The sequence below is a fragment of the Cinclus cinclus genome, chromosome 6, assembly GCF_963662255.1.
Source record: "Cinclus cinclus chromosome 6, bCinCin1.1, whole genome shotgun sequence".
NCBI lineage: Eukaryota > Metazoa > Chordata > Aves > Passeriformes > Cinclidae > Cinclus > Cinclus cinclus.
The window spans coordinates 37,235,300-37,261,381 of record NC_085051.1 but is presented as its reverse complement, the minus strand read 5'-3'; the positions used below and the strand labels follow the sequence as shown (position 1 = coordinate 37,261,381).

General features: G+C 44.3%; 1 protein-coding gene across 1 annotated transcript; it reads left to right on the top strand.

The window, feature by feature from the left end:
- Positions 1–970: 970 nt before the first annotated feature.
- EGLN3 (egl-9 family hypoxia inducible factor 3) lies at positions 971–25,816 on the top strand. Its single transcript, XM_062495294.1, has 5 exons — positions 971–1,327; positions 21,803–21,922; positions 23,791–23,927; positions 24,607–24,680; positions 25,779–25,816. Exons 1-5 carry the CDS (start codon positions 971–973, stop codon positions 25,814–25,816), a joined length of 726 nt encoding a protein of 241 aa, XP_062351278.1.
- The last annotated feature ends 266 nt before the right edge of the window (positions 25,817–26,082 follow it).

The window sequence follows — 26,082 nt, the reverse complement described above, 5'->3', positions numbered from 1 at the left end:
AATTTTGGTTGGGAAGGAAGTTTGTCACGGTGTGACCGCAGCTGTGCCGTTGTGGCACGAAGCCGCCGACGGTCCGGGAGGTGTTTCCTGCTACCACAGGCAAGGAACCCGGCGGGCCCTTTGGGACAAATAGTTCAGGGAAGTGCTATTTTGCTATGTAAACCTTTTATAAAGCAGTGTGTTCCTCACCCAGAAAAGCTGTATCTGCCGCTTAATGCAACAGTTCCGTCTGGTGCTGAAACTGCCGCTGCGGAAGGCGGAGGCAAGAGGCGGCCGGAGAGTCCCGGCGGGGCAGTGGCGAACTTCACTTGGACTGTTCCAAGAGCTCCGGAGCGGCGGAGCAGGGCGAGGCGAGGCGAGGTGCGGCGCGGTGCCCCCGGCCGCGGGGCCCGGCGGGGGTCGCAGCCGACATGCCAGGGGAGAATTCCTCAATGGCGCTGCCCACGCCCACTCCGGGGCGCGCGGGACCGTGGGCCACGCCCCCCGCGCACGTGTGGGAGCCCCCGCCGCGCGTTCCCCGCGGGCCGGCCCCGCCCCGCCCCACGCCATTGGCCGGCCGGGCCGCCGCGGGAGGGAAGGGGCGGGGCGACGCTCCGCGCCGGGCGGCCCCTCCCACGTGCGGCGGCGCGAGCACACATCCCGCACGTAGCCGGCGTATTAATCAGCGCGGGGCCATCTGCGCCCGCCTCGCCGCGGGCGGGGGCTGCCCCGCCCTTCCCGCACGCCCCGGGCCGCTCCCGCACACCGCTGGGGCGGCAGTAGCAGCAGCGCAGGGCTTCGGCAGCACCGCCGCTCCCGCAGCGCCGGGCCGCGGTGCGTAGCCGAGCCCGCAGCGGCCAAAGTTTTGCGTGGCCCCCGCGCCGCGGCGGAGCCCCTGCCCTGCCCGGCCTGGAGCGGACGGCGGCCCGACGGGCATCGCCTCCCAGCGCGGGCGCCGGCAGAGCTGCGGCGCGCCCGTCCCCGCCGCGCCATGCCGCTGGGGCACATCATGAGGCTGGACCTGGAGAGAATCGCCCTGGAGTACGTCGTGCCCTGCTTGCACGATATCGGCTTCTGCTACCTGGACAACTTCTTGGGGGAGGTGGTGGGGGACTGCGTGCTGGAGCGGGTGAAGCGGATGCACCGCGACGGGGAACTGGCCGACGGGCAGCTGGCCGGCCCCAGCCGCGGTGTCGCCAAGCGGCATCTCCGCGGCGACCAGATCAAGTGGATCGGAGGCACGGAGGAAGGCTGCGAGGCCATCAACTTTCTCCTGACGCTGATAGACCGGCTGGTGATGTACTGCGGCAGCCGGCTCGGCAAGTACTACGTGAAAGAGCGATCCAAGGTAAGGGTCCGCGGGGCCCCGACCTCCTGTCTGCCCGCCGGCACCGGCTTCCAGCCGGCCCGATCCGCTTCGCGACCTGCCGGAAACTTTGCAGGGGCACTCGCTGTCAGCGGGTGCCTGTGGCTCGGGTAGCCCCGCGGGGCTGTCCCGCAGCACCGCCCCGGGTGCCGTGTGCTGCCTGAAGGACTGCCGTGACGGCAGCCGCTCTCCGGCCCTGGCCGGGTACGGGGGTCCCGCTGAACGTGGGGCTGCCCGCTGCGGGTTCCTCTCCCCGTCGGTGCCAGCAGCGCTCCGGGGCGGCTCCTCTTGCTGCGTTTTTGCCGGCTCTTCGGCTGCCGGACCCCGTGCGGTCCCTTGCCTTTTCCCCTGTGTGACACCGGCCATCAGTTCGCAGCCGTCCCGGGGGCTGCGGGCGGCTCCTCGCTTCTCGCGGTGGGGCTGGAGCCGGCTGCACCCGGCTTCTGCTTGCGCTCATCCAGGTGTGGATAGGATGGACCAGCGCGGGGCGTACCCCACCAAAAACGTCTGACCTTGGCTACGTTTCGGGGGGAGCAAGCTCTCCACCCCCTCGCTGCGAACGTACCTGGCTCTGATCCGATTATTTGGATGTTTGCGCCCATGTAGTAGTATTATCCTAAACAGTTTCGCGGTTCCAAGTCTTGTCGCCGTTCTACAGCTGAAGAGGTTATCGTTCCTTCAATGAGTATGCACAAATATGGGATGTTTCGCTTGAGCACAGCAAACTTTTATTTTAAAGAGAAGTTTTTTTTCTAGGCTTTCTCAGAAATGGAGAGGACACTTGCATTATTAGTTTCTTTCCCGATGAAGTTTATTTGCACTTGCACTGCTATTAGTTTGGGGCTAACTTGTATTTTCTTTCCTTGTCTGCTTTGCTATGGCAAAGCGAACTAGCTTGGAAATAAGTTTGTTTTGTTGTCCTGAATGCTGAAAACATCCTTATTTCTTTTATTTCTGACTTGACATAGTGCGTTTTCAAAAGGTCCGCTGCTTTTAGAGATATGCCAGAAACAAAACCAATGAGACTTTTAAAAATAAGTGACAATAGGGAGAAGTTAGGCATTTCTTTTGATCCTAATTTGCACTGGACTAAAGGCATGTATGAGTGGTACTGAGATTCCCTCCTGAAAAACGAAGATGATGTTCAGTGATGTTTACCAGTGAAAAGTTCAGTGATGTTTACCAGTTGCTTGGGAACGCACTGAAACCTGTGCATGCACCCCCGCAGAAATGCACACAGTGGTTGGAATAATAAAAAGTTGAAACATTGTTCCTTATGCTTATCTCCACTGAATTGCTGTTCATCAATTCAGTTAAAGCTTGGGTAGATATGCTTTAAAGTGTGCTTAGATTGGATTACATTTATTCCTGCTGAGAGCCTGGTATAAGGAGGTATAAATAACCATCTTGCCTTGGCACACCTTTAAGGTCATCTTCATCCTTTCTCTGGGTGACTTCTGTTTACTGCAAGTGCGTTTCTGGCTAAGAGGGGGTGTGTGTAGGGGTGGATATTGTGGGGCGTTACTTAAAAGTTGTATTGGAGTGTAAGGAGGCTGTCCAGCATTTTTACAAGGTATTTAGAAAACAAATAAGCTGGATGAATGGAGGCTGTTGACACTGGCTGGGAAGAAGCGTCATTTGGGCAGTGACTTTGGGCTGTAGAGAAGATTTTTAAAAGAGACTTTTGGTGTTTTTGGAGGCATTATTGTACAAATAGTAATAACAAACAGAACAGAACTTGTTTTATAAATAGGCAGCAAGTTATTTGCTATAAAGAAAGACTTCTGGCTCTTGTGCTTTAATGTAGAAGTTGTCAGACTCCAAACAGTACATAGAAGTGCTAGACAACAGTTCAGGACTGAAAGGGACTCAATATCTCAATATTGTTTGTAAAACCAAATGCAGAGAAATTTTCATCAGACATTAATAGTAACCAATCCCCTTGTTACAATAATAAGTATCATGGGTATGTGAGGCCCTGGAATAGCACCTGCTGTCTGTAACTGAGATGTAGGACGCCTTCAGCAGGAAGATTATTCCTGTGACTAACTGTCTGCTACAGTGCATGCAGGTTCCCACATCAGTTTAAGACATTTCTCTTGCACCATGAAACCTTCCCATTCTGATTACCATCTGAAGTCTTATAAATGCATACACATAAATCCTACATTTAAATCCAGTGTGTTTTTATTTTATTTGATGGATTATACATGTAAATGAATGCCTGCAATACTTTCACAGCTTAACATCTATAGGGATGTGGGATGTTCATGAGCAGCTGGACCAGAACTTTTGTGGGACATGTGCTGTTGTAATTTACGGTTTTGGGATATGGATATTAGTTGAAACTAAGAGTTCAGAATGGTTTGTGTAAAATGTAAGCCTTTAGGTACATGGTAACTCAGTTTGTCATGAAAAAGTACTTATGTCATATCAGCCCATCATTATTTAAAGGTTTATACTTTTAAATAAGTAGTATGACTTTAGTGTTCAGCCGAAGTGTTGGGAGAAGGGGAGAGATTTGCCTAGTAAATGAACTTATGTCAGATTATGTCAATTTAGTGTGAAGTGCTTCATATTTTGTAGCTACACAAATATAGTAAGACCTGAACAGCTTTAGTCCAATAAAGGAAATTTTCCTTTCAGCTGAATGAGAGAAATAAGTCAGTGAGAATTGTGCTGGTTTCAAATTAATTTCAAGAGCATTTCAAGAAGGTTACGATTGCATCAGAGAGAATGAACAGAAGTAAAATTTTCAAGGGTGCTGGATATTCATAGGAGCTACTGGTTGACATTTGAGGGCTGCTCATGAAATGTAACCTTTCTTCCTTGCAGACCAGTGATACAGATCTCTCTTTGGTGTAAGTAATATTTTAAAATACTAGCTGGTTAAATGATTGAAAAAATTGTTAAAGGTTGACAGACCCAATGCACTGCTTGTTGGCTTTTGCATTCTCATCAACTAGTCTCCATTTTCTAGTAAGGTAATACAATGATTCCCCTTTTCGAGTAGTTAAATGGCTGAGGACGTCACTGATGCATAATTGACCCAAATTTAGTCTTCTCAGAGTGAGAAGATTGATGTCCTTGTGCAGAAGGATGTTCTGGCCTGAGGACTGCAGTCACTCTGCTTTTGAGGACCTGTCACTATTCTGCTGGAGCTTTACTTGGTGCAGAAAAGCTGGTGGGTGTTTGTGGTCAGAAGCTAAGCTGCAGCTTGCTCTGTGGGGCCAGTCACCCAGAGTGCCCTCTGGATCAGGTCATGCTCCAGGGACTACAGGTGAAAGGGTGATGTGCTGCAGCTTCTGACTCCTCAGGTCCCAAAAAGACAGTACTATAAATTTCTCCTGCAAGACTTGAGAAATGTTTTGGTAGTAGGTAGCGTCTTTGGAATGTATCTTTTTAAATTTATTTTTTATTTTTTTTAAAGACTCTGCGGAGCCTGGGGGATCTTGGAAGTCCCTGATGTGAGGAGGCAAGGGACAGATATGGCAGAAAACAGGTTGGCTGGCTGATGTGTGGAAATGCTAAAGCTGTGTGTGCAGTGGGCTAACTCAGCTGCTGCTCTGAGGCTGTGGTATTCCCCTTTTCTGGAGAAGGGCAGCTCTCCCTGTGACTGGGCAGGGTCCCAGAGCAATGCCATCAGTGCCTGCTACCCTGGGCTACCTCAGCTGAGTCAGCGCTTGACGTGCTGCCAGCAGCTGCGTTGGTCCTTGTGGCAAGGGGTGGAAGGTACTTTGAACTGGTGTGGCTGCGCTCTGAGTGGACTCTGCACCTCATCGTGAGAGCAGCACGTCCTGCTCTGAGTCACAGATACCCTCTTGGGTACCACCAAGGGCTGAAATGCACGTCAGGCCTGCCGCTGGGGGCCTTGAGCCCATCTTGCATCTCTTGGACACCAGTGAGCCCTGCTGGTTAGAAAATAAAGCAAGAATTCATAATCTTAAGAGCTGCTCTGTGTCAACTGATGTTCTCAGCTCAGACAGAAGTGCTCTCATTCAGTGTCAACTGTATGGCCTGAAGTTAAAAAAAAAGTGCTTTCAATGTGAGATTAGTTAATTTAGAAGTCCCTGTGGGATGTGAACCTCCTTGAAAACTTTCTTCCTCTGCTTGTTGCCATAATACAACCCTGCTCATCCCATCCTGGTGGACCCTCTCTAGTGGTCACAGGAGAAGTAGGTCTTTTATGGTAACAGTTCATAGCTAGTGAGCATTTGTTGGAAACCAGAGTGGGTTCTTCTGCCAAACACATGATGGGGTGTTCCTAGGTAGGTCTTGAAATATGGTCTGCCTAGCAGGTTGTTACCAAGATTTCTGTTCCTGAGGATTGAATAAATGGATGAGATGTCAGGGTAGTTTTTATAAGTCCCTCATAACTCAGGTAATGAGGTGGGATATTTTTGCATTCATATATGAAGAAAGAAAAGTGCTGTTCTGTAACATTCAAATTCTATCCTTTGCAATTAAAACACAGTGAAATGCTGAATTTTCTGACTTGAGGTACTGAGTTGAAGAGTAGAATAACAGAAAACTATAGCTGTGGTAGGCTGAAGAGCAGTATTGCCTCTTGAGATATATTGGTTTATTGTATGCTACAAAGTATTTTTGATACAGGGGTAGCAAAACATACCTTCCAATTAGTTTGCAATGGGGGGTCTGGTGAATACCACCATACAGAAGAAATATGTATAATTTGTTTCTTCTAATCAAATGCACATGTTCTGGCATAATGTATAAGTTCAAATCTGTTCTTCTGGCCAGCTGCCGGCAGAGTCCAGAACCACTGGAATTGTAAATACAACAGACAAGTTGTTTTATGATACGAGACTGAAGAATTCAGCATTGGCACAGATCCTAGTGTGGTTGCTTTGGCTCAGTGTCAAAGCTGATGTTTATATCCATGTTTGTCAAGCAAGATTAGTTAGCCTGGTTAATTATACACAGGAATGTATAATTTTTACTTGACAATTAGATGAATATAAACTTGGGCATATTAACACTTGTTTTTGTTCTTCATCAAATTATTCTCAATGACTTTTGAAACTTTCAAAAGAACTACTTCTCTGAAAGAGGCACTTGGAGAATCTTTTGGATAAATTCTTCTTTCAGGAGGAACAGGGTGTTGGAGCAATGGACCAATATTTTACGGACAGTGATGCACATACCTGCTAGTGGGTTCAGAAGTATGGGAAGCCTATAAGGGAATGGTGTTTGAGTTAATACTCAGGTGCTGAAGTTATGAGCAGCTTGAATTCAGTAGCTGTTATGTATCACCACTCTTAAAAACCTGACTATAGTGTACTGGCAAACTTATTTCATGGTGGGCAGTGGCAAAAACATGCTGCCTTCAGTGTGTGTTACACCAGAGCTTTTGGCAGTCAGGTGGCTTCTCTTGGTTCTCCTTTTCCCCTCTTGACAGAGAAGTTGTATCCATCAGCGACCTTTATCACACTGTGCCAGGAGCCTGGTCACATGCTTCACAGCCATAGTACCAGAGAAAGGCAGAAGGTGGTTAATCCTGTAAGTGAAGGGAAATGTCAGTGCACTCAGGCAATGTAAAGATATGAATGGTCTGTTTATCCTGAGTTTGTGCATGTGTTTGTGGCATCGGGGCAATTTTTTTGTTGTTGTCTGTAGTTTTGCAGTCCAGCAGTTCTTCATGAGTCTTGCTAGACTCTGGTGTTACACAATGGTGGCAAAGCAGTGAAGTCTTCCACAGTCTCTCCTGTACTGGTCATGCATTTTCTGCACTAACTTCTTATTCATTGCCATGTCTGCTCTGGTTGCAGTTCTTGCTGGTACTGTGTCAGCTCTTAATGCCAGGGACTTGCAGATGTTGCCTTACTGGTGTGCTGACCAATAGCTTGATCACTTGCAAGCCTTAAATAAGTATGTGCCACTCAGCTTGCTTTTATATATATGAGTGAGGACTCATTGCTCACTGAATGCCACTGTAACACAGGTGGCACGAAGATCTCTGTGTATGGGGAGTGTTTGTCCTTTGTACTCACAGGGGTGTGTGTGTGGGGCATCTCAAGGTGCAGTATCCTTGGGAAAGCCACTGGGGAAATGACAAGATTCAGAGTTCAGTGCCCTGTCCCGCTGAGCTTGCATTTTGGGAGGGAGGAGAGCTGGCCATGGAATTATAGAATCAATTAGTTTGGAAAAGACCTCTGAGATGGAGTCCACACTGTGACTGAACACCACCATGTCAACTAGACCATGGCACTAAGCGCCACATCAAATCACTTCCAGGAATGGTGACTCCACCACCTCCCTGGGCAGCCCATTCCAGTATCTAATCACCCATTCTCTGAAGAATTTCTCCCTAATGATCCTTGCTATTAATATTCGTATGCCTTTCCCGAAGGTAATTGTTAATGAATAATTCAGTCCGTTACATACAGTTCATTGCTAATAGCAGTATATGTTAAAATGGACATTGATTCTCATAACACTGGTAAGGTACAGTGGTGAGGTACACAGTAAAAGTGGCCTGTTACTTTGCATTAAGGATTCCAGCTGTGTTAGTCCCAATGTCTTTATTTGATGTCATAGTAAACTCTTCTTTCTTTAAATTCCAGATATATCTGTATGGTGGCTCAATGTAATACAGACTTATCCTGCTTGTTGCTTCCTGAGAAATTTGCTTGATTTATTACATGGAAGTATCTTCTTTGTCCTCTTCCATCCTGCACAGATTATTTTTTTTTTTACAACTTTTTTCCTGAGGTGGTAGTGTTCAACAGTACTGCAAGTTCTTCCCATATGTGTGAGAGGGAGGAGATGAAACCACAATGATCCAAGCATGAATGCATTTTTAAATAGATGAATTTTTGATGTTTCCTGAACAAACTTGATACACTTGGAAGAGATCGATACTTTTATCAAATGTTTCAAGGTAATTCTTAATAAGGCCAGGTACTTTCTTCTTTTTTGTTTCTTTGAGGTACTCACTTTTTTCTGCTCCTCTTGCTATTGGATTGAGTTTTCCCATTGTGTAGCAGGCCAGGAGCAAGTGGTCCCTCAGCACCAGAAGGCCTCATAGTGCTCATCCATCTTGCAAAGTGGATGGCTTTGAGAGACTGAGGAGGTTAGGAAGGGAAGTTCAGGAGTAAGTGTTACTGGTTTTATTTAGATCTATGGAAAAGGAGGATGTGTGCATACCAGCTTGAGGGAATTTAAAGCCCTGGGTTGAATTTGTCATGACTATAATCCTTCTGTCATAAAGCTGAAGACTGAAACAATGTTAGAAAGTTGCCAACAACACATGTCCTTAAGCTTCTGTGAAAAGGCTTTATTGGTAAGGTTTATTAGTAGAGGAGCTCATGGGAAGAGGTGTTTTGGAAACTGGTTCTGGTACCTGTGCCTAGGGCTGATGGCTGCTGTGGTGGGCTTCAGGGTGAATAACTGATGCAGTGGTACAGAACTTGGTGGGGCTTGACAGAAGATTTTGACTGATGCATAACACTACATAACAATTTGGTTTAGACCTTTTATTGCTTTGAAAAGAGATTAGAGTTGCTCAGAAAAGCAAGAAGGTCTCTCTGCTCAGTCAGTGAGGTGAAGTAAGATTGTGAAGGAGCCTCATGCCAAGTAAATAATCTATCTCCTACTGTTTAAACTTTTCACAGGCACGTCATCCCATCAGCACACCACTCGTGATCATTCCTGTGAATGGTTTGGAGAGAGCTGTCAGCTCTGCTTCCTCTCCATCACTCACACATATGCATCTACTATCTCTCAATAACAGAAAGGAGCTTCTTCCCCTATAGTTAGTTTTTTCTTGACACTGTGCTTTGGTAAGATTAGGTAGTAGGTGAATAAACTTAGTGCCAACATGCAAAGCACTTAGTAGAAAGCAGTTGATTAAACAACCTACTTGTTGCTCTGATTTTTCACAAATAAAGTAATCCAAGAGAATTTTGCTGACTTTTGTAGTGGTTCTGTGGAGGCTTATTAAATATTCATGTTTAGCCACCCAGATAAAAATGAGCAGTGTAAATGACAGGAGTACAGCATAGCACTCTATCTGCATTGACTGGAAACAGCACAGTTTGTCTAAAGCTTTGCAGTTGGAAGTGGCAGAGTAGCCAAGTCTTTTGCCAAACATCAAGGAATTGCATCCTCCTTTGTAGCAAAAAAAGATAACTATTTTGAGTCTTGTATCTATCTAGTTCATGTGAATCTTTTGATCAAAATAAATAGTCTGTTTTTTGTGCTTTTTTCTGGACCTGAAAATCCAAACGAGAGATACATCTGCATTTTTCTTGTCTGTAAGTCATAATACAATTAATCATTGCTTATGTAATCTTGTACTGTAATTTTTATACAAAGTGATGTGTTTTTAAAATTTTGACTCCAGTTCATTAATTCACTTAAGTACTTTTTCTTAAAGTCTCTTTCAGATCAGTGGGACCTGAAGCACATGTTCTGGTGCTTGGCTTAGACTATGTTAAAATGTGTTTAGAAAATTTCAGGAGAAGTTCCATTTCTTGTGCCGTCCCTGGTCTTGGTATAATTTTTTTTTTCTTATGTTTGAAATGCAGGTTATCTTTTATGTGGTCTCTTGAGAGGCAGCAAGGAACCTCACTTGATGAAATAGATAGTAGTTATGATTTTTATCTGACCTTTGCAACCGACTCTCTTATGGCAAACTTGTCTTAATAGTATTAACAGTAGCAGTTATTCCAGTTATGTGTGTAGAGGGATAGGCAGTGCATGCTGGGGAATACCATATGGAGTGGGAGAAGCCTGGGGTGTGAGAAAAGTGGGCTTTGTGGTGGTGGAGGTCAGCATAGACCTTCCTGACTGCCTTGGGACTCCAGGGAGTGAAGAAAGCATCTTTCACAGCCCCTCACTGGACCATGTGGGTAGAAAAAGTAGAGCAGAACCAGGAGAATTTGAGAGAGAAGGTACTAAAGAAGTGGTGGGAGTGGAGAAATGTCAATTAGTCCTCAACTTACCCGTGCCTGGGTTGTTAACAGTCCTAGGGTGTTGTGCTTGCTGCTCAAGACTGTATGTGTCAAGTGCACCTTCCCCTGCTGATTTCCCATAGGAAATGTGGTAGAAGTGGTTTGAAAAGTGGAAAACTGAGAAGCTTCACCATAAATGCTGTAACATGTCCTGCTGTTAAGACATAAAAGCCATGTCATATAAGTAGATGTGCACAAACAGGAGAGAATCCCCCAGAATGTATTGGTAACTCTGTTCTTGCCAGTATTTGCCAATGTTTCCACCTGAGTAAATTGACTTACCCTCTGTCATCTGCTGTATGGAGCACATGCATGGTTTCTCTGAAGCAGGCCAGCAGGAAGGGTCACTGCCTGGTTAACTGTTTTACAGACTTCTTCATGAAGGAGCTGTGAGAAGATTTGTGAATGCTGGTCCTCATTGCCAAATTTGGTGTAATTCAGCATTTCATGGTGGTCAAATGCTGACGTGTCAAAGTCATGCATTTTACCAAGATATTTGAGTACATTACTTGATGTTTAACTGGTGACTTAAAGGCTCAGTGCAGTCTCACATTTACACTGATAATTTCTTGGTGAGAGTAAAAATGTAGCTGATGTGGTTTTTGTTTGTTTCTTTACACTTGGATGTCTTCAACTGAAACAAATAAATTTTTTTTCTTTGCTGGCACTTAGTTAAAAGCATGTTTCACTGCTTACCATCTGTAGAAGCTACTGCTGCTAGTTATAAGCTATATTAGTACAGTGTTTTGGCTGCAGTTAGGAAAGGGACTGGTTGTGCCAATGGTGACCATAGCTATGGGCAGACATAGTATCTACTTGACCTCCACACCAAAACGGGTATATGTAACCCTATAGCTCTGCCTCCCCCTCGAGTATCTGTCCTGCCTTCCCCCTTTCTGCTTCCTATCACAGAGATGCATTTGTAGCCCATACCTCTAGCAAAGCCAGCTGCAGGACCCCCTCCCCCCCCCTCCTCAGGTGGTTTCTTACCCCTGCTCTTAGCACAGCATGTCATTCCTGTGCAGTGACTATCTCTCATCTCCATCCCAGGGAAGAAGGCTGCTTCCTCTGGCTGCCCAACCAGCTGGCATCCTGGGATAGCGGCCTCTGTCCAACCTTCAGCTTGGCTCAGCCTTGGCTTCCCCTGTGGTGGCTCTGAGTACATACTGCTCTTGTCACATTGGCTGCCGGGAGAAAGATTATGGAGAGGAAGAGGAAGAAGGAGGGAAGTGAGCCAGAAAGAACACTCCAGGCTTTCTGCATCCTCAGGAAACATCCTGAACTCACACCAGAGAGACTGCCTCCCTTGCTCAACAGTTGCAGTGCTTCCTGCAAAAACTACCTTAGATGCCATAGAACACTATTGCTGTAATACTCAATTCTGAACTGAGCCTTGAGAAATCTCCTAAGGGCTGCTGTTTTAGTGAGTTGTGGTGGTGGGAATGACTGGGTAGGGCTCCAGAGGGGACTGCAGCAGAGCAGAGCAGCAGGTATGAGCGGGCTGAAACGTGTCAGGCATGGCTGTGTCTATGTGCATGGCATTGCCCCAGCAGGAGAGTCTAAGCCTGTGTCAGTGGCCACAACACAGCTAGCCTTTAGGTTAGTCTCTTCTGTCAGGTGGTGGCAGCATAAATCCATGGGAGACGCTTGACCAGTGGAAAAAGGGAAGTGGGAATTCAGCAGCCAATGTTAAAATACAGAATCTAATGTTGTCCATGGCTGAATTAAGGAGCAGACTTCTTGTTCAGGAGACAAGCTTTTGTGAATATCTTTAAGACATGCAGATGTAAGGCTGGCAGTCAGTTTGTGGTGTCTAGCATAGCATGTCTGTCTATTCATGCTTGCTTTGCTCAGAGTTGCTGAGTGTCTGTCTACACCTTAGTGGTGCAACTACCAGCTGTGCTCATGGTGGAGAGGGAAGGCACTAAAACACTTAGGAAGATTTATTTGGGTTTTTTTTTACCAATACATTTTATTGCCTAGCCTTAGTCCAGGTGTACAGTTTTTATTACAAATTTCCCTTGAATCTGAAGATCTTGTTTCCCTTCCTGCACAGTAGGATGGCGTATCACTGAAACACATCTATCCACTTTAACTGGGGGATTGCACTGCTGTAAAGTGCACATATAGACAGAGCCAGTACAACTGTATATGCAGGCAAAGCCTTAGAGGTGAATATTAGACATTATTGAACCATAGAAGAAATTATTTCTGATGGTAATTTATTATAGATAATTTTAATGGGTTTTACCCTTAAATATTCATCCAAAATCTTAATGCAGGGTACTGTTGTCTAGGCAAGATCCTCTGTAAAGGTACGGGTAGTGAGTGAGATGGCTTCCTTCCAAAATTAACATAGGACATAACTGGTCTCATCAATTAGCATTAATTTGGTGGTACTGTTGTGATAACAAGCACTTAAGAATGTTGATCTCTCTGTTTATGCAGCGCAGTGATGTCTTAGCAGCCTCAGAAGCCCAGACGTACATGAGAGGGAGGACCCTTGAGGCATATTTGGGGTACCTGCCAAGTGTGATGTGCTTCTCTGAACCCTGCATTCCTCTCTGGCAGTGAAGGGTGTTTTTCACTGGGCCAAAGGGGGCAAAGGAAAACATTTCCCCCAGTGTGGTGCTGCCTCTAGTGTGGTGGATCATGCAGGATCACGAGAGGCGTGCTGGGTGGTGGCCTCAAGGAAGGATTGTTCTTGGCAGCTGGGGCCTCCTGTCCCCTTGGCACACTGCTTCAGGGTGCTGGCTCATCACCTCTGCCTGCCAGGATGTTCAGGGCTGCCCCGGTGGGCACGCGGGAAGTGTCCGAGGTGCTGCATACCGAATTGAGCTGATAAAAGTCTTCTGGGCACTGCTGCTCACTTGTCCTGGGCCCACAGGCTAAAAATAAATGGGTAATAATCAGAAAAAGATGTTGGCAGCTCCAACGGCAGCAAAAGTTTGCCTATGTTGTGGCTGTGTTTCCTGACCTTTATTAGTGCAAGCACAAGGGCATCAAAATATGCAGTTCTTGAAATGTTTTGAACAAAACAAAAGTGGTGTAATCCTCTGGGTGACTAGTAGTGAACTGAAAAGATCTGATGTGCTGATGAAGAATGAAAGGCTGGAATATTTCAGGAACTGAGAGACTGTCTTTCTACCCCATAGATGAGAAATGTTCCTCAGAGGATATTTGTGCTGGTTATTCCCTGCTGAGAAACTGAACATACAGGGACAGTCCTTACAGATTTCCTTAATGAGCTTGCACTTATTTATGAATTTGCCTTTCTGAGGGAGTGGTGCTTGTCACGATGTCCCCCAGGGCTCATTACAGGGGATGCTTTCTCCATCTGCATCAATTGCTTGGGATGCTTTCTCATTAGTGCAGCTTGGCCAGGTTTGGTTCTTTGGGGAGAGGAGGAGACTGAAAGTTTTCTGGGTGATGAAAGAGGGCTTCACCAAAGGCAAAATTAATCCTAAATGTAATTCGACAGTATTTTTTTTTTTTAAAGCGTGTGATATAAGGCTCTGTTCCTGTACTGGCAGCACGGGAGGGAGGGACAGCCCAGTGAGAAGGAGCGCCGGGAGGTGTCTTGAGCGGCTGTGTGCTCGCTGCCTGTGTGGGTTTCCCCTGTTCCCTCCGCAGCCTGTCTCTCAAGTGCACTCTGGAGTGAAGTTCGCTTTTGATCGCCGATCGCCTCACGCTCCGCACGTAGCACTGTCGTTAAGCCATCATCTCGCTGGCCCCGAGCCAGGGCTCCGAGGCGCAGGGGCGGGCGGTCTCTCTAAACTGAGCAGCCTTTATTGATACATCGGTGCACTGCGCATGTTTACAGCTGCTAATTGGAGACTTAATCTGAATATCCTTGACTGAACTAATTCACGGGCAATAGCCTTTTAAATTTGGGGTCCTGCCGTGATGGTATGCCTGCTCTTTCACAGCACGCTAATCGCTTCTGGAGCGGCGGTGCCGCTGTGTGCGTGCGAGGCACGGCGACCCAGTAACAGCACAGACCAAAGCGTAGGTTTAGGTCAGACCAGGATGTGAAATAAAAATCTAGCCTGATTTATGCATTTGCAGAAGATGAGAGAAGCACATGCAGTACCGGAGAAAAGTGTTCATTGACACGCACAAAGACTTACATAGGTTAATTAGGCATACAAGAAAGGAGGTTAATTCTTTTAATTATTATGACAGGCAGAGATGCTCACTGCAAGGGCAGTTGTGATCCTATGGCAGTTTCAGATTTGTTCCTTAACTTTCAGTGTTGTTTTCTCCTTGCTGTGCCCAGAGGTTGAATAGAGAATTTGGGTGGTGGTCTGAAAGCAGTGTTAGTTTACGTGGCTTTTAAAAAAAAATGTGAGCAATATAGACTGTATACAGTAGTAGATGAATGCCCGTGGCTCTTTTACCCTTGGGAACCTGGAGGACTTCTTCCATGGTCAGATCCTTCCAGAGTTTTTGAATTGCCCCTTGACTTTAGGATCCTGTAGGATCCCAGGAAGTATCCAGCAATGGAACAGCTCAGCAGAACTCACTGCTGTCTCCAAAGGCTGGTCTGCAAATGCTCCATGTTCTCTTGACAGGTGGCCACTGCCTACACGTGAGGCACGGCTGTTTTCTGCCTTCCCATTTCACAATGGCTCTGCTCTGGCAGCCAGCTTGGACTTGAAGGGCATCCAGATTTATTTCTAAGTGTGTGTTCTCTTGAGAAAAATTAAAAAATAGTAGTCACAGGCTGAAACAGTCCTTCATATTAGTAGGCTGTGAAAAACTAAATTTTGTTGCCAATCATTAGGAAAGCTCCCTAAACCTCATCACAGATTCATTTAACAGAGAGCTCACTTTTAAAGCAGCATCAGTCTGTGATCTGGTTTCCTTACAGACACATTCCACAAAATTTGAAAGCTTACTGGGGGCTCCTTGAGCTACAACTAGATAAGATGCCAGTCATCTGCAGCTGTGTGGAATGAAGGTAATCCATGAACAGGGCTTTCATGGGTAGCTCTTTGTTTCTACCCTTAGTTCTTAGAAGAAATTTAACAAGCAGGAGCAGTTTTCCATTTTACGGTAATCAGATTATTATCAGGTAATAATAGACTTTTGGTTGGTAAGCAAAAATAAACCAGTGTCTTAGTATCTTTTTCCTGAAGATGGGAGACTAGCCTTTCCCACAATTTCCACCCTCAGGCTTTTTCTCAAAAAATTCTTTTAAAAAGTGCTTTCATGTACCTGCAAACAACAAGCAAGCTACAATGGTGCATGCAAAAGACAGAAAAGGAGAGATGAAGTTTCAGCTCCTGGAATATCTCAATCTGATGATCAAACTTGCATGTAAGCAAGGACAAGCAAGTACCACACCACCTGGTGGAATTGCTATCCGTGGAAACAGGATATTTTTTTATGCCGTTACAAGTAAGAATTTGATTGAAGACCAATAACCAAATTTTGCTAAAGAAATGAGGGGTCAGTTTCTCATGCAATGCTGCCACTGAAGCCCATTTCATGTATTGCTTGATTCAGGTGAGCAGAATCTTACTCCCTCTTGGAACTGGTGATTCCTTTTCCAATAGGCAGTAAGCTAATGTCTCTGATTTGTTGGTGTTTCAACATAATTTTCTTCCCTCTGTTCCTTCCCATCTATGTAGAGTATTAAGTTAGACCAGGTCCCAGTTCATGCTTCAGTATAGCAGTTGAATATTTTAACTTCCGTAAATTCAAACAAACTAATAATTTAATAATGTTCATGAGTATTTTATACTTAACTATTATAAGCTGTGTGGCAGAAAACACTTGGGTGCAATAAGAAATTACTTAAGAAACACCCCATAGCGATTGTGTGTCAGTCAAGCCTCAACTGAGAATCTCTTGTCTTTGATCATGAAATGTCAGACTACTCATGTTCTTTTAATGTAGAACATGCTGGATGCCTTTTTGTTTTTTTTTCCTGGATGTGAAGACTGTGCACATCTGTGAAGTAGAATCAGGTTGAGCACAATATGCATTCAAAACTAAGTCAAGTGAACCCTGGTAGTCCTCATTTCCTGGAGGACTGGTCAAAATTGATTTTTGTTTGACCTCAGGTTCAGAACTGAGAACCACATATTGGGCTGAATTTTGGGAAGTATGCTGCCAAATAAAAACATATGTGAAAGCTGCAATGGCTACAGCACTGCTAATTCTTCTTAATACCTTGGTTTTCTAAACAACCATTATAGTGATATTGTAGATCAGCATTGCTTTGTGCCTATATAGAACCTTTCAACCAACTTTGCACATAACTTTTGAATATACCTGTCTGATGTCCAAGCTGTACACAGAGATTATCTATAAAAGGGATCAAAAGTAGCTGCTTTCAGCAATATACTGTAAAAATCTGGCACAGAAAATGGAAAAGCATATTGTGGAGTCTTTAGCTTAATCTGCAAGGGTGGTTGGTGTTGGCAGGATTATGTTGCACAGGTCAGGATTTTCCCTGCTGGTTGCAAAGATCATACTAATTCTGAGAGAAAAATACAGGATTAGTATGGGGTTACAATACCATCTATATAATCTGCTAGGGAGCACAGGGAGCTGCTTCTTCTGTGTGTCACCACTGCTTCCTATTCAGCACTGTTCATTTCCACTTAGACATCTTCTCTCTGAAATACTCTGTTCCAAGTATCAGGCTGCTCTAGCACTGCTTATTTTGTAGATTGTGTCTCACAGCATGATCCTGGCCATCAGCTAAAGAGAATTTGTTTTTCTGCTTGCTAGAAGCACAGGGAAGCAGGGAAAAATCCTCTCAATGGACAGTTGTTTTTTATCAGCATTCAAACTTTGACAGTGTCTTGCAGTTTGACTTGCATATTTCTCTGGCTGACTTGAGTGTAATACTTAGACTGAATGATAGATAATTTATTTTTGCAAGCTTCTGTGCAGCGTGGAATTTACTGATGATTCCTGGGTCCTTACTAAACCTGGTAATTGCTGCTTGTTTAACTTGTGGTTGATTTGCACCCTCCCGGGAAAGCTAACATCCCTGAAAATAACAAGGCAGAAGCTTTAGTCTTGATGATTTGCTTTTCAAATTCCAAGTTTTGTAGGGTTTAATTTATGTCTGTTGACCTGACTGCTGGAGCGTTGGTCTTCATATGGTGGTGTGTATGTGTCACTCCAAAGGCATGCATCTGGATATCAATTTTTAAGCATTCAGCTGTTGTGTAAAACTAACTCTTCTTTAACTTAGAAAAGGGGAGTATTGGAGAAATTTTGAGTGCTTGCTCTAGGAAGTTGAGCCAACCAACAGCCATTGTAAGAGATGGTATTGAAAAACTTAGGTACATTCCTGCTCATTATTGCCTGCTATAGTTAGTTTGATTAAGTTTAGGTTTGGAGTTGGTTAATGAAGAGAGGAGTTGCTTCCAAAAATGGAGTTTGCTGGACACAATAGCCAAAAGTGTAGGAAACATTTTTTACTAACATTCCACGTGCACACCTGGTAAATGGTTTGATTATTGTTATTGAGCCTCTGGCTTTTGTAACTAGACCATGCAATAAGCTGGCAAATACCAGTGTTCACAAATTACCTAAATTAAGTCTGGGTCACGCATCTCATCTCCTGTTTCTTGTTTGTTTTAAACGAATCCAAAAGTACTGCTAACAGCTGGAGTCCCTGCTGAGGCGGGCATGATCTGCTCTGGAGCTGTTCCAGCCATTGCTCTGATAAAGCTTGATATCGTTTCAACAGTCTCTAGGAGGACCAGAATGATTTCCCTTCATTGTTTAAGGTTTCATTCAAATATTCGCTGTGCCAGGAAAAAGGATATTTCACTTCTGCTTTTCTTCTTTCGCTGCTGCTACTAGAAAACTTATTTCTCTTTGCCTTTCTGAAAGTTAACTATAGTGTGGCCTGTGCTTTAGGATTCTGTGGGAATTGTTCCACTTAATCTCCAGGGATGGAGTGTTGCAGTTGGAAAAGGTGCACACTGTAAATAAATAAATTATGCATCAGTGTTGGAGACAAAGCACATGTTCTGCTAAGTGAACATATTATGTGGGGGAGGCCGGGGAAAACTCTGGCCTTTTGCCTAGATTTCCATAATAAATAAAGCACCTAAATCCCTTTTATGATCTGCCCTTCAGTCTGCTGTTCAGTAGCTTTTTGTTTGTGGCATTAAAAATAGTAGTAATATTGGACTGATTTTTTTAGGCAGTTCAGTAATCTTGGAGCAATGTCCGTGCTCCAAAGAAAGACTTAAGGCCACCATAATTTTGTGCTGTACATTGACTTTTAAATGAGGTATTATTGGTCAACAGTGTTGTAGTCCCATCGAGCATTGTCCCTCTGATATGTTGAGCTGGGCTCTGGGTCTCACTGGCCACGTAGGTGCCCGTGCCCTTGGCAGCAGCTGTGCTGCACCCAGCTCGCAGCACAGCCCTCCTCCCTGCCCCACTGTCAGTATTGCTGCCCCGTCTCCTTGTACTCTTAGTTCTCCGGATGTGCTGGGTTTGCAGGGCAAGATTTTGGTAACTGAGAAGCTACCAGGGTTGTTTTTGTGAGAAGCTGCCAGAAGCTTCCCCTATGTCTGGCAGAGCCAATGCCAGCTGGCTAGAAGATGGACCCACTGCTGGCCAAGTAGAGAACTTGGGTGAAGTTGAGCCTGGGAAGAAGGGAGAGGTAGGGGGGAAGGTATCTTAAGGTTTGGGTTTATTTCTCACTATCCTACTCTGATTTGATTTGCAATAAATTAAATTAGTTTCCCTATGTCTAGTCAGTTCTGCCTGTGACAGTCACTGTTGAATGATCTCTCCCTATCCTTATCAACCCGTGAGCCTTTCGCTACGCTTTCTTTGTCCCTGTTCAGTTGAGGAGGGGAGTGATGGAACAGCTTCAGGGGCACCAGGGTTGTGCTTCCCAGTGTATGAAAACTCCATTTTGCAAAAGGTTACTATTTTAATTTTTAGACCTAATGCAGCTCATTGCGTGTGGGATGGGTGAAGGCGCACTTGTGTGATGTAGTGTGCTAGTAACCCACCTCATGCATTCCCCCATTCCAGTTATCCTCACCAGTGAGGGCACAGCTCCTTCAGACCATTATTCCATTGCAGATACAGCTGACTGGTGGTTTCCACCAGGCTTATGCCCTTACCTTGTTTCAAGCACTGTGCTCTAGACTGGCCCTTCCTGCCATTACCAGGCTGATAGTGAAATGCAGTGCAGCTCTCGTGCCATTTGTAACAGCGGAATGACAACAGAGCAGATAGGATCTACAGCGAGGCATCTACCTAACTGCCAGGTGTTATGGAAGAGGGCTTATTACTTGGAATTAAAAGTACCTGCTTTTTTTGTTTAGCATAACGTCCTGACCCTGCAGGCTACTAGTGTCTAGGCATCTGTGGCCTGAGGTATGGCAAATGGGCCATGGTGACTTACTGCTGCCTGCAGGCACTGCTTTGGTGCTTGTTGTGGGGAGGAAAGTTCATTCATACATGGCTGACACCTGTGGATAGATTTTGTTTTTGGTAGCAGAAGGTTCAAAGGATCCACTATGCTGGCTGGAAGTAGCTTCCCTGTTGGTGTTTGTTGGCACAGTAAAATTTCCTTGTGATTAAACCAGCGTGTGCCTGTCATGTCCCTGTACCTTCCATGTCTTCTCCCATGAGAAGAGCATGCCTGTCACATGTGCTTGGAAGTAGAAAACAAGAGTTCTGGGGTTTCTAGATAAAATTTTCAATTGCTCTTAGCAAAGCCTGTAGTGTCAGTCTCCAGCTATCAATTACATTACCAACTGTGTATATCAGATTGTTGGAGCAGGTCATGCAAAGTGATGTGCGATCATATCCTCATTCTCTGGGACAGGCATGTAAAATACTGTTATGTCTGAAGTTAGGGTTTTATGGTCTGAATGGATGGAAAAGTAGATGGGTAAAAAATGGAGTGTATGGTTGGACTGGGAGGGTCATGGTCAAGCAGACATATACCTGGAGGCTGCTACCAAATGGGGCACCACAGGGATCTGTCATGGGACCTGTCACGTTAAACACCTTTATTTATCAGTAACCTGAAACAGATGGCAGGGTGCACTCTCCAGCTGTGCAGAAGACACCAAACTGAGGGGGACCACTTCATGCCCTTGAGGTCAAGGCTGCCACTAAAAGGAAACCAGATAGACTGTGGGAATAGGCCAACAGGAGCCTTGTGAAATTAAGCATGGGCAAATCTGATTCCTTCCCCTGGGAAGGAAGAGCCCTTTACAGAAAGACAGGTTGGGGGTGCCAGCATCTCTGCTCCCCAGGGGAGCCTGGGAACCCTCAGGTCATCCTGGTGGACAGTGAGCTGAATGTGAGCCTATGGTGTGCTTCCTGCAAAACTTATTTATGGGAACACAGCCCATGGATTGAGGAGTGATTGAGAGAGTAATTGCTCTCTCCTCATCTCTGCAGATACCACATCTGAACACTATCTGCAGTTTCCAACTTAATTTAGTTCATTTCCCATCAGTGTTGCTGGTAAATACTGGCAAGAAATCTGTAGATGTCAGGAGAGTGGGAATAAGATTTCTATTGCAATATAGGGGTGATCAGTATCACTGCCAAGTAGCCCCAGTAGTGAAGAGTAACTGAGATGAAGATCTAGTACCCTACCAGCAGTCTCACCTGGTCTTGCCTGCATTCTGCTTAGGCTGCTAATCAAGTCAGCTAAGTTTAATATGTTTTTGCTGTAAAAAACCTTTTAAGGTGATGTTGGTTGCCATGTGGTTTGGAGTAATTCATGTAAGTCTTACCTCCTCATTCAAGGTGAAATTTAAACCATGAATTAAGTGTTTGTATCAGCAAGTCTGAGGATGATCAAAGAGCAAAGTGTGTTCTGAAAATAGTTTGGTTAGTTCTGTGGCTCAGTCTGTGAAAGCAAACGTGCACTGCCCTGTGCAAACACAGCACAAAGGAGTTGCAATTTTTTGCAGACTTTGCTCTATGGACAGCACCTCCTGGGGACCCTCACTTTGAGTTGGTCATAAGTGTGTATATGACAATGACTGGAAGATATGAATAGAGGAGGGTGATGGTAGTAAAGCATGACATCCTGGGATTGCTTTCTACTTTCATTATGACTGGAAAATCAGTTTTGCAATGACTGCTTATCTGTAGAAACCCAAGCAAATTTCAGCTGAAACTGCCTCAAAGTCACGTAGCTTGTGACAAGCTTGTACAATACATACATACTAGTGCTCTAATCTAATTTTTTTCCTTTTGTTGTAGTGTGTGTATTGGGAATTATGAAGGGATTATGAATAAATTATGAATTTATTTTCCAATTTTGAATTTTGTGCTGGCTAAGCTGTCCTGTGAAAGATGTTTGTGCAAAGATAACATCAGGTGATGTCTGCTCTAGGTTTTGGATTGATCATCTGAAAAATACTGAGCCAAACTGGTGGTGGGAGGATGCTTATCAAATTAAAATTGAAGGTAGGCATCTTTTACAATTAATGATTTTACAATCTGTATCTTTCAGGCCATGGTTGCTTGCTATCCTGGAAATGGAACTGGGTATGTTCGTCATGTGGACAATCCAAATGGTGATGGGCGCTGCATCACCTGTATTTATTACCTGAATAAGAACTGGGACTCCAAGGTGAGTAAGCCATGGGGTTGAGGCAGAACAGGAAGGAAAAACTACTCTGGAAACAGAGCTTCAGAGCTGTCTGTTGTTTCTGTGAACTCTGATGAACTTCTGAACTGCTGGTCCATTCTTCATCTATTTTTTTTTTTCTGGGTGTTTTTGGCAATGCTTTGGAAATAAAAATCTGAACTGCTTCCTTATCATCCTGTCCCATTCTACATACATACTGTTTTGTTGCTGTAGAACAAAGCTATAAGCACTGGACTGTATGCTCTTAACACTTTGTTTAGAGGAAACAGCAGAAAAAGAAAATCAGTTCACTACAGAATAAGTGGATTCTGGAAGCAGAGTAAAATGACAGCCCAAATTTGTGACTTTATCGTTCTTGATACTTCAGGCTAACCTGCAGAAGATACTCAGGTAGCTCCCTTTTCTTATTTGTGAAGCAGTGGGGCTTAGGAAGAGGAACAAACACGGGGTTTGATTCCACCAGTGGGTCTCTCAACAGAATGGTACTCTTGTTTCTGTCTGTATTACTCTAAGGTAGTTAAGTCAGCCTTGAATGTGCTATACCTTTAAATTAGGAGCAAAAGAAGGATTTGTAAAATTTCTGGATGTCTCTTTGCAAGTCTGTTGTAATGCAGCACAAACCGTTGACGGGGGTTATCAGTTGAAAATTGTCCAATGTTTTTTGCTTCTCTAGCCTCTTTTTAGGCCCATATGTTCCTTAAGCACATGTAAATGCTATGAACCCCTATAAGTAAGCTCACATACAGAGGCAATGTCATTGAAAAATGCAGTCTTGTAGAAAGGCACATCCCGTTACAGAGAGTATGGCAGTGAAACATCTCAATGCAATAAAATGAAGGAGGAGATGAGGAGGAAATACAAATATCCAGTTTATTTTAAGCATTGCATCCTTATCCAAATAGTGAGAGGCACCCATGTGAGCACTAAGCAAAGCTAACTGAAATGCAGGACACTGATGGAGTTTATTACGTAGGGTGATTTTACATAAATGTATGCTGGAGGATGTGCAATATAAGAGTATAATCATACTGGGCTTTGAAAACAACCATGTGGCTTTAAACCTGACTTAATAGTTTCTCACTGAGATTTGCATGTGGCATGGAGGTACCGTGTCAGGTTGGTGCTGCACTGACAGCATCTTCCCTGCACTCTGTGATCCAACATTAAAGTCTCCAAAGAGCCCTCTAACAGCAGCAGGAGGAGGCAGGGTTCCTCTTTATATTTGAAGTTTCTAGAGTGTGTGCAGATCACCAAGACCTTTTTCCTGAAAACTGTGGCACATGGAAAGACAAATTATATGGTAGAGAAACCAGGCTGTGTTTCAAGTGGAAAAAATGGTGGTTGGGATCTATAAATCATTTGAGAAGTTCTACAAATCTAACAATAAAACATACTTCACTCTTCCCAAGGTGTAAAAGTTAATTACTAAAAGATCAGGTATGGGTTCTGGAATACCTTAAGCAGTATCTAACAATTGTTGGGGAGAGAGCCTCATCTCAGGTAGGTAGAACATGTACCTGGTCAGGTAGAGCAGCTCTGTGGTATTCACTGGTTCTAGAAATGTGACTGGAAGCTCACAAGTTTCTCAGTGTTTGCTGCAGGGCTGGTGTTACCTTTATCTTGGTTAATTTCCTTTAGACAGAAGCTTATGCTGAAACATTACAAGCTGTTTGGTAAAATGAAAGTGGCCAAGAGACACAGAGAGGTTTTCCAGGGTTGCCATGTACCTGTCATGTTTATTATTACATGTTTTTTCCCCATTTGTTAGGTGTGGAGGAGGGGGAAGTAAGTAATTTTTCATGTGAATATGTGACTGTATGTGCAAAAAAGAATCTTTCCTTTTCTTTCAGCTGCATGGTGGAATTCTTCGAATATTCCCAGAAGGAAAGTCCTATGTAGCAGATGTTGAGCCGATTTTTGACCGATTACTTTTTTTTTGGTCAGATCGAAGGAACCCACATGAAGTCCAGCCTTCCTATGCAACCAGGTAAGTAGCATATTTAATATTGGTTTTTGGCTAGGAAAAAGCCCAAAGCATGTCTTCTACCAATATTTTTCTCCAAAATTATGACCATCATGTTTAAATACATGTGCATAAAAATTAGACAGATGTTGAGTGACTTTCCTGGTTTTGAGTCATTGGGAATTCTTGCATTAAGTAAAGAGGAGCAAACTAATTTCCTCATGTGTTGGAAAAAAAAGGCCCTTAACCATTGACAGGAGAAATCTTCCACGCTGGGCATAGCTATTTAGGTGGGAGGTGCTGGGTTATTCTTTTGCCCTTGTAACACTATAGGGATTGTTGGGGCTATCATCTGTCAGCAAGCTCTGAAAAGCTGATGTGACGCAGGGTAGCCCCCAGGCTGCCTACAGCCATCCCAGAACAGACAAATGTGCAAAGGTCTGGAAACTACTGTTGCCCTCTGTTACTAGGGGCTGTGCTCTCTTTTGTGCCTCCAGCAGAAATTCTCACGTATATTTCTATATGACTTGTTAAAATACACACTAAAATGCTGTCTGTTTGCCTATAAAGATATGTAATTTTCATTCTACTATTTTAGTCTACTAATCCAGTTTTGTTTTTGCTTTCTCCATGAGCATAAAACGCCAGTGCTATATTTTAATATCAAAAGTGGAAAGAAATGCAAGGTTTCTTTCTTTCATAGATATGCCATGACTGTGTGGTATTTTGATGCCGAAGAAAGAGCAGAAGCCAAAAAGAAGTTCAGGAACTTAACAGGTATGATTTTTTAATAAATGTTCACCAGAAAGAATTTAATGTGTTTTGATATTCCAAAGTCAGAGACAGACCAGAAGTGATTCTGTAGCTACAAGCATATGTAATGCATTTTTAGAAAGCTTTTTCAACTCTAATTGCAAGTCAGTTATTTTATGCAAAGTGGAGAAGTTGTGACAGATCAGGCCTGGCCCTAGAATCCCTGATGAAAAAATGGGGAGAATGGGAAAGGCAACTTCTTATTTGAGTCCCAAATGCCTGAGATTTTTTTTTTTCTACCCTGAGTGACCACCCCAGTCACAGGGAGTCAGCTCTTCTTTTTTTTTTCCTTTGGGAGGTATATTTTGCTTCCTCCAAACCCTATTTATTACCCTGTTTAGACTTTCACCAACAGTTTAATGATTGTGTTCTCCAAATGTTGTGAATGAATAGGATCTGTCTTCTGTATTAGTAAAGGACAGAAGCCCCCAAAGAGGTGACACAGCTTTCTAATGGCAGCCACACTGCTTGCTGCTGTAGTAACAGCATATGAGTCACAGACCGAGTTGTCTAGATGTGTTCCAGCACCCTACCTGGGACTATTATGTACAGTTTGCTGTTCAGAGCAGTTTCAAGTCTGGTCTTCGGGGGCTGCCTCCACAAAATACAGTGTGGAGAGCACTTGTCTTTTTAAAAATGTGTACAGCCGGGCAAAGTTGTGATTAGTCAAAAGATTTTCAGAACAGACTGTTGTCATCTCTGTAGCTTGTATGCAAAGCAAATGCTGGTTTCACCCTTAAAGAGGATCATGAAAAAGGGGGCCAAGAGGTGGTGGAAAGCATCACTGATCTGGGGTCTCAGAGTTTATGGGGCTACTTGATTTTTGCATGAATCAGCTTCAATCTGAATATGACAAATGTACGAGATTTTTGTGTGACTGTTCTTGTTAACATGCTGTGGTGCCATATAGCAGCTGAGTCCACATAGTGGATTCATGCCATGATTCTGAAATGGAAAGTGTTGTCCATTGAAAACAAACCAACTTTTTTCTGTTTCTGAATTTTCAGATGAGTACAGTCAGAACCCCCTGTTTTAACCACTTCTTGCTTCTTTTTAATGTAGATGCGAGGAAGAGAGAAGCACCTCTTAATGAAGACTAATCAACTGTTCATGAACTCTTTGTGAGGAAATAAGGTCCCAAAGATGACTTCAATTTCCAGCAAATCAGGGCAAAACATTTTATGCACAAGAGTGCAGTGGTTGTGTCTAGGATGTGCATCTTATGCTGATGGTACTTAAGGCAGCCTCCTGTCATGCTGCATCTGGTAGAAGAAAGACTTGTTTGCTCTTTGCTTTTTGCTGGAAACAATAAGCAGGGTTAAACAAAAAGAGTATCTGATACTCAAGCCTAGTGGTAGTGGCTCAG

Excerpts from the sequence above, each read along its gene's own strand:
- EGLN3 (XM_062495294.1), top strand. The coding sequence starts at position 971 with ATGCCGCTGGGGCACATCATGAGGCTGGACCTGGAGAGAATCGCCCTG. Across the intron at positions 23,928-24,606 it reads CAGCCTTCCTATGCAACCAG|ATATGCCATGACTGTGTGGT; the intron begins GTAAGTAGCATA and ends TTTCTTTCATAG. Across the intron at positions 24,681-25,778 it reads GAAGTTCAGGAACTTAACAG|ATGCGAGGAAGAGAGAAGCA; the intron begins GTATGATTTTTT and ends TTTTTAATGTAG.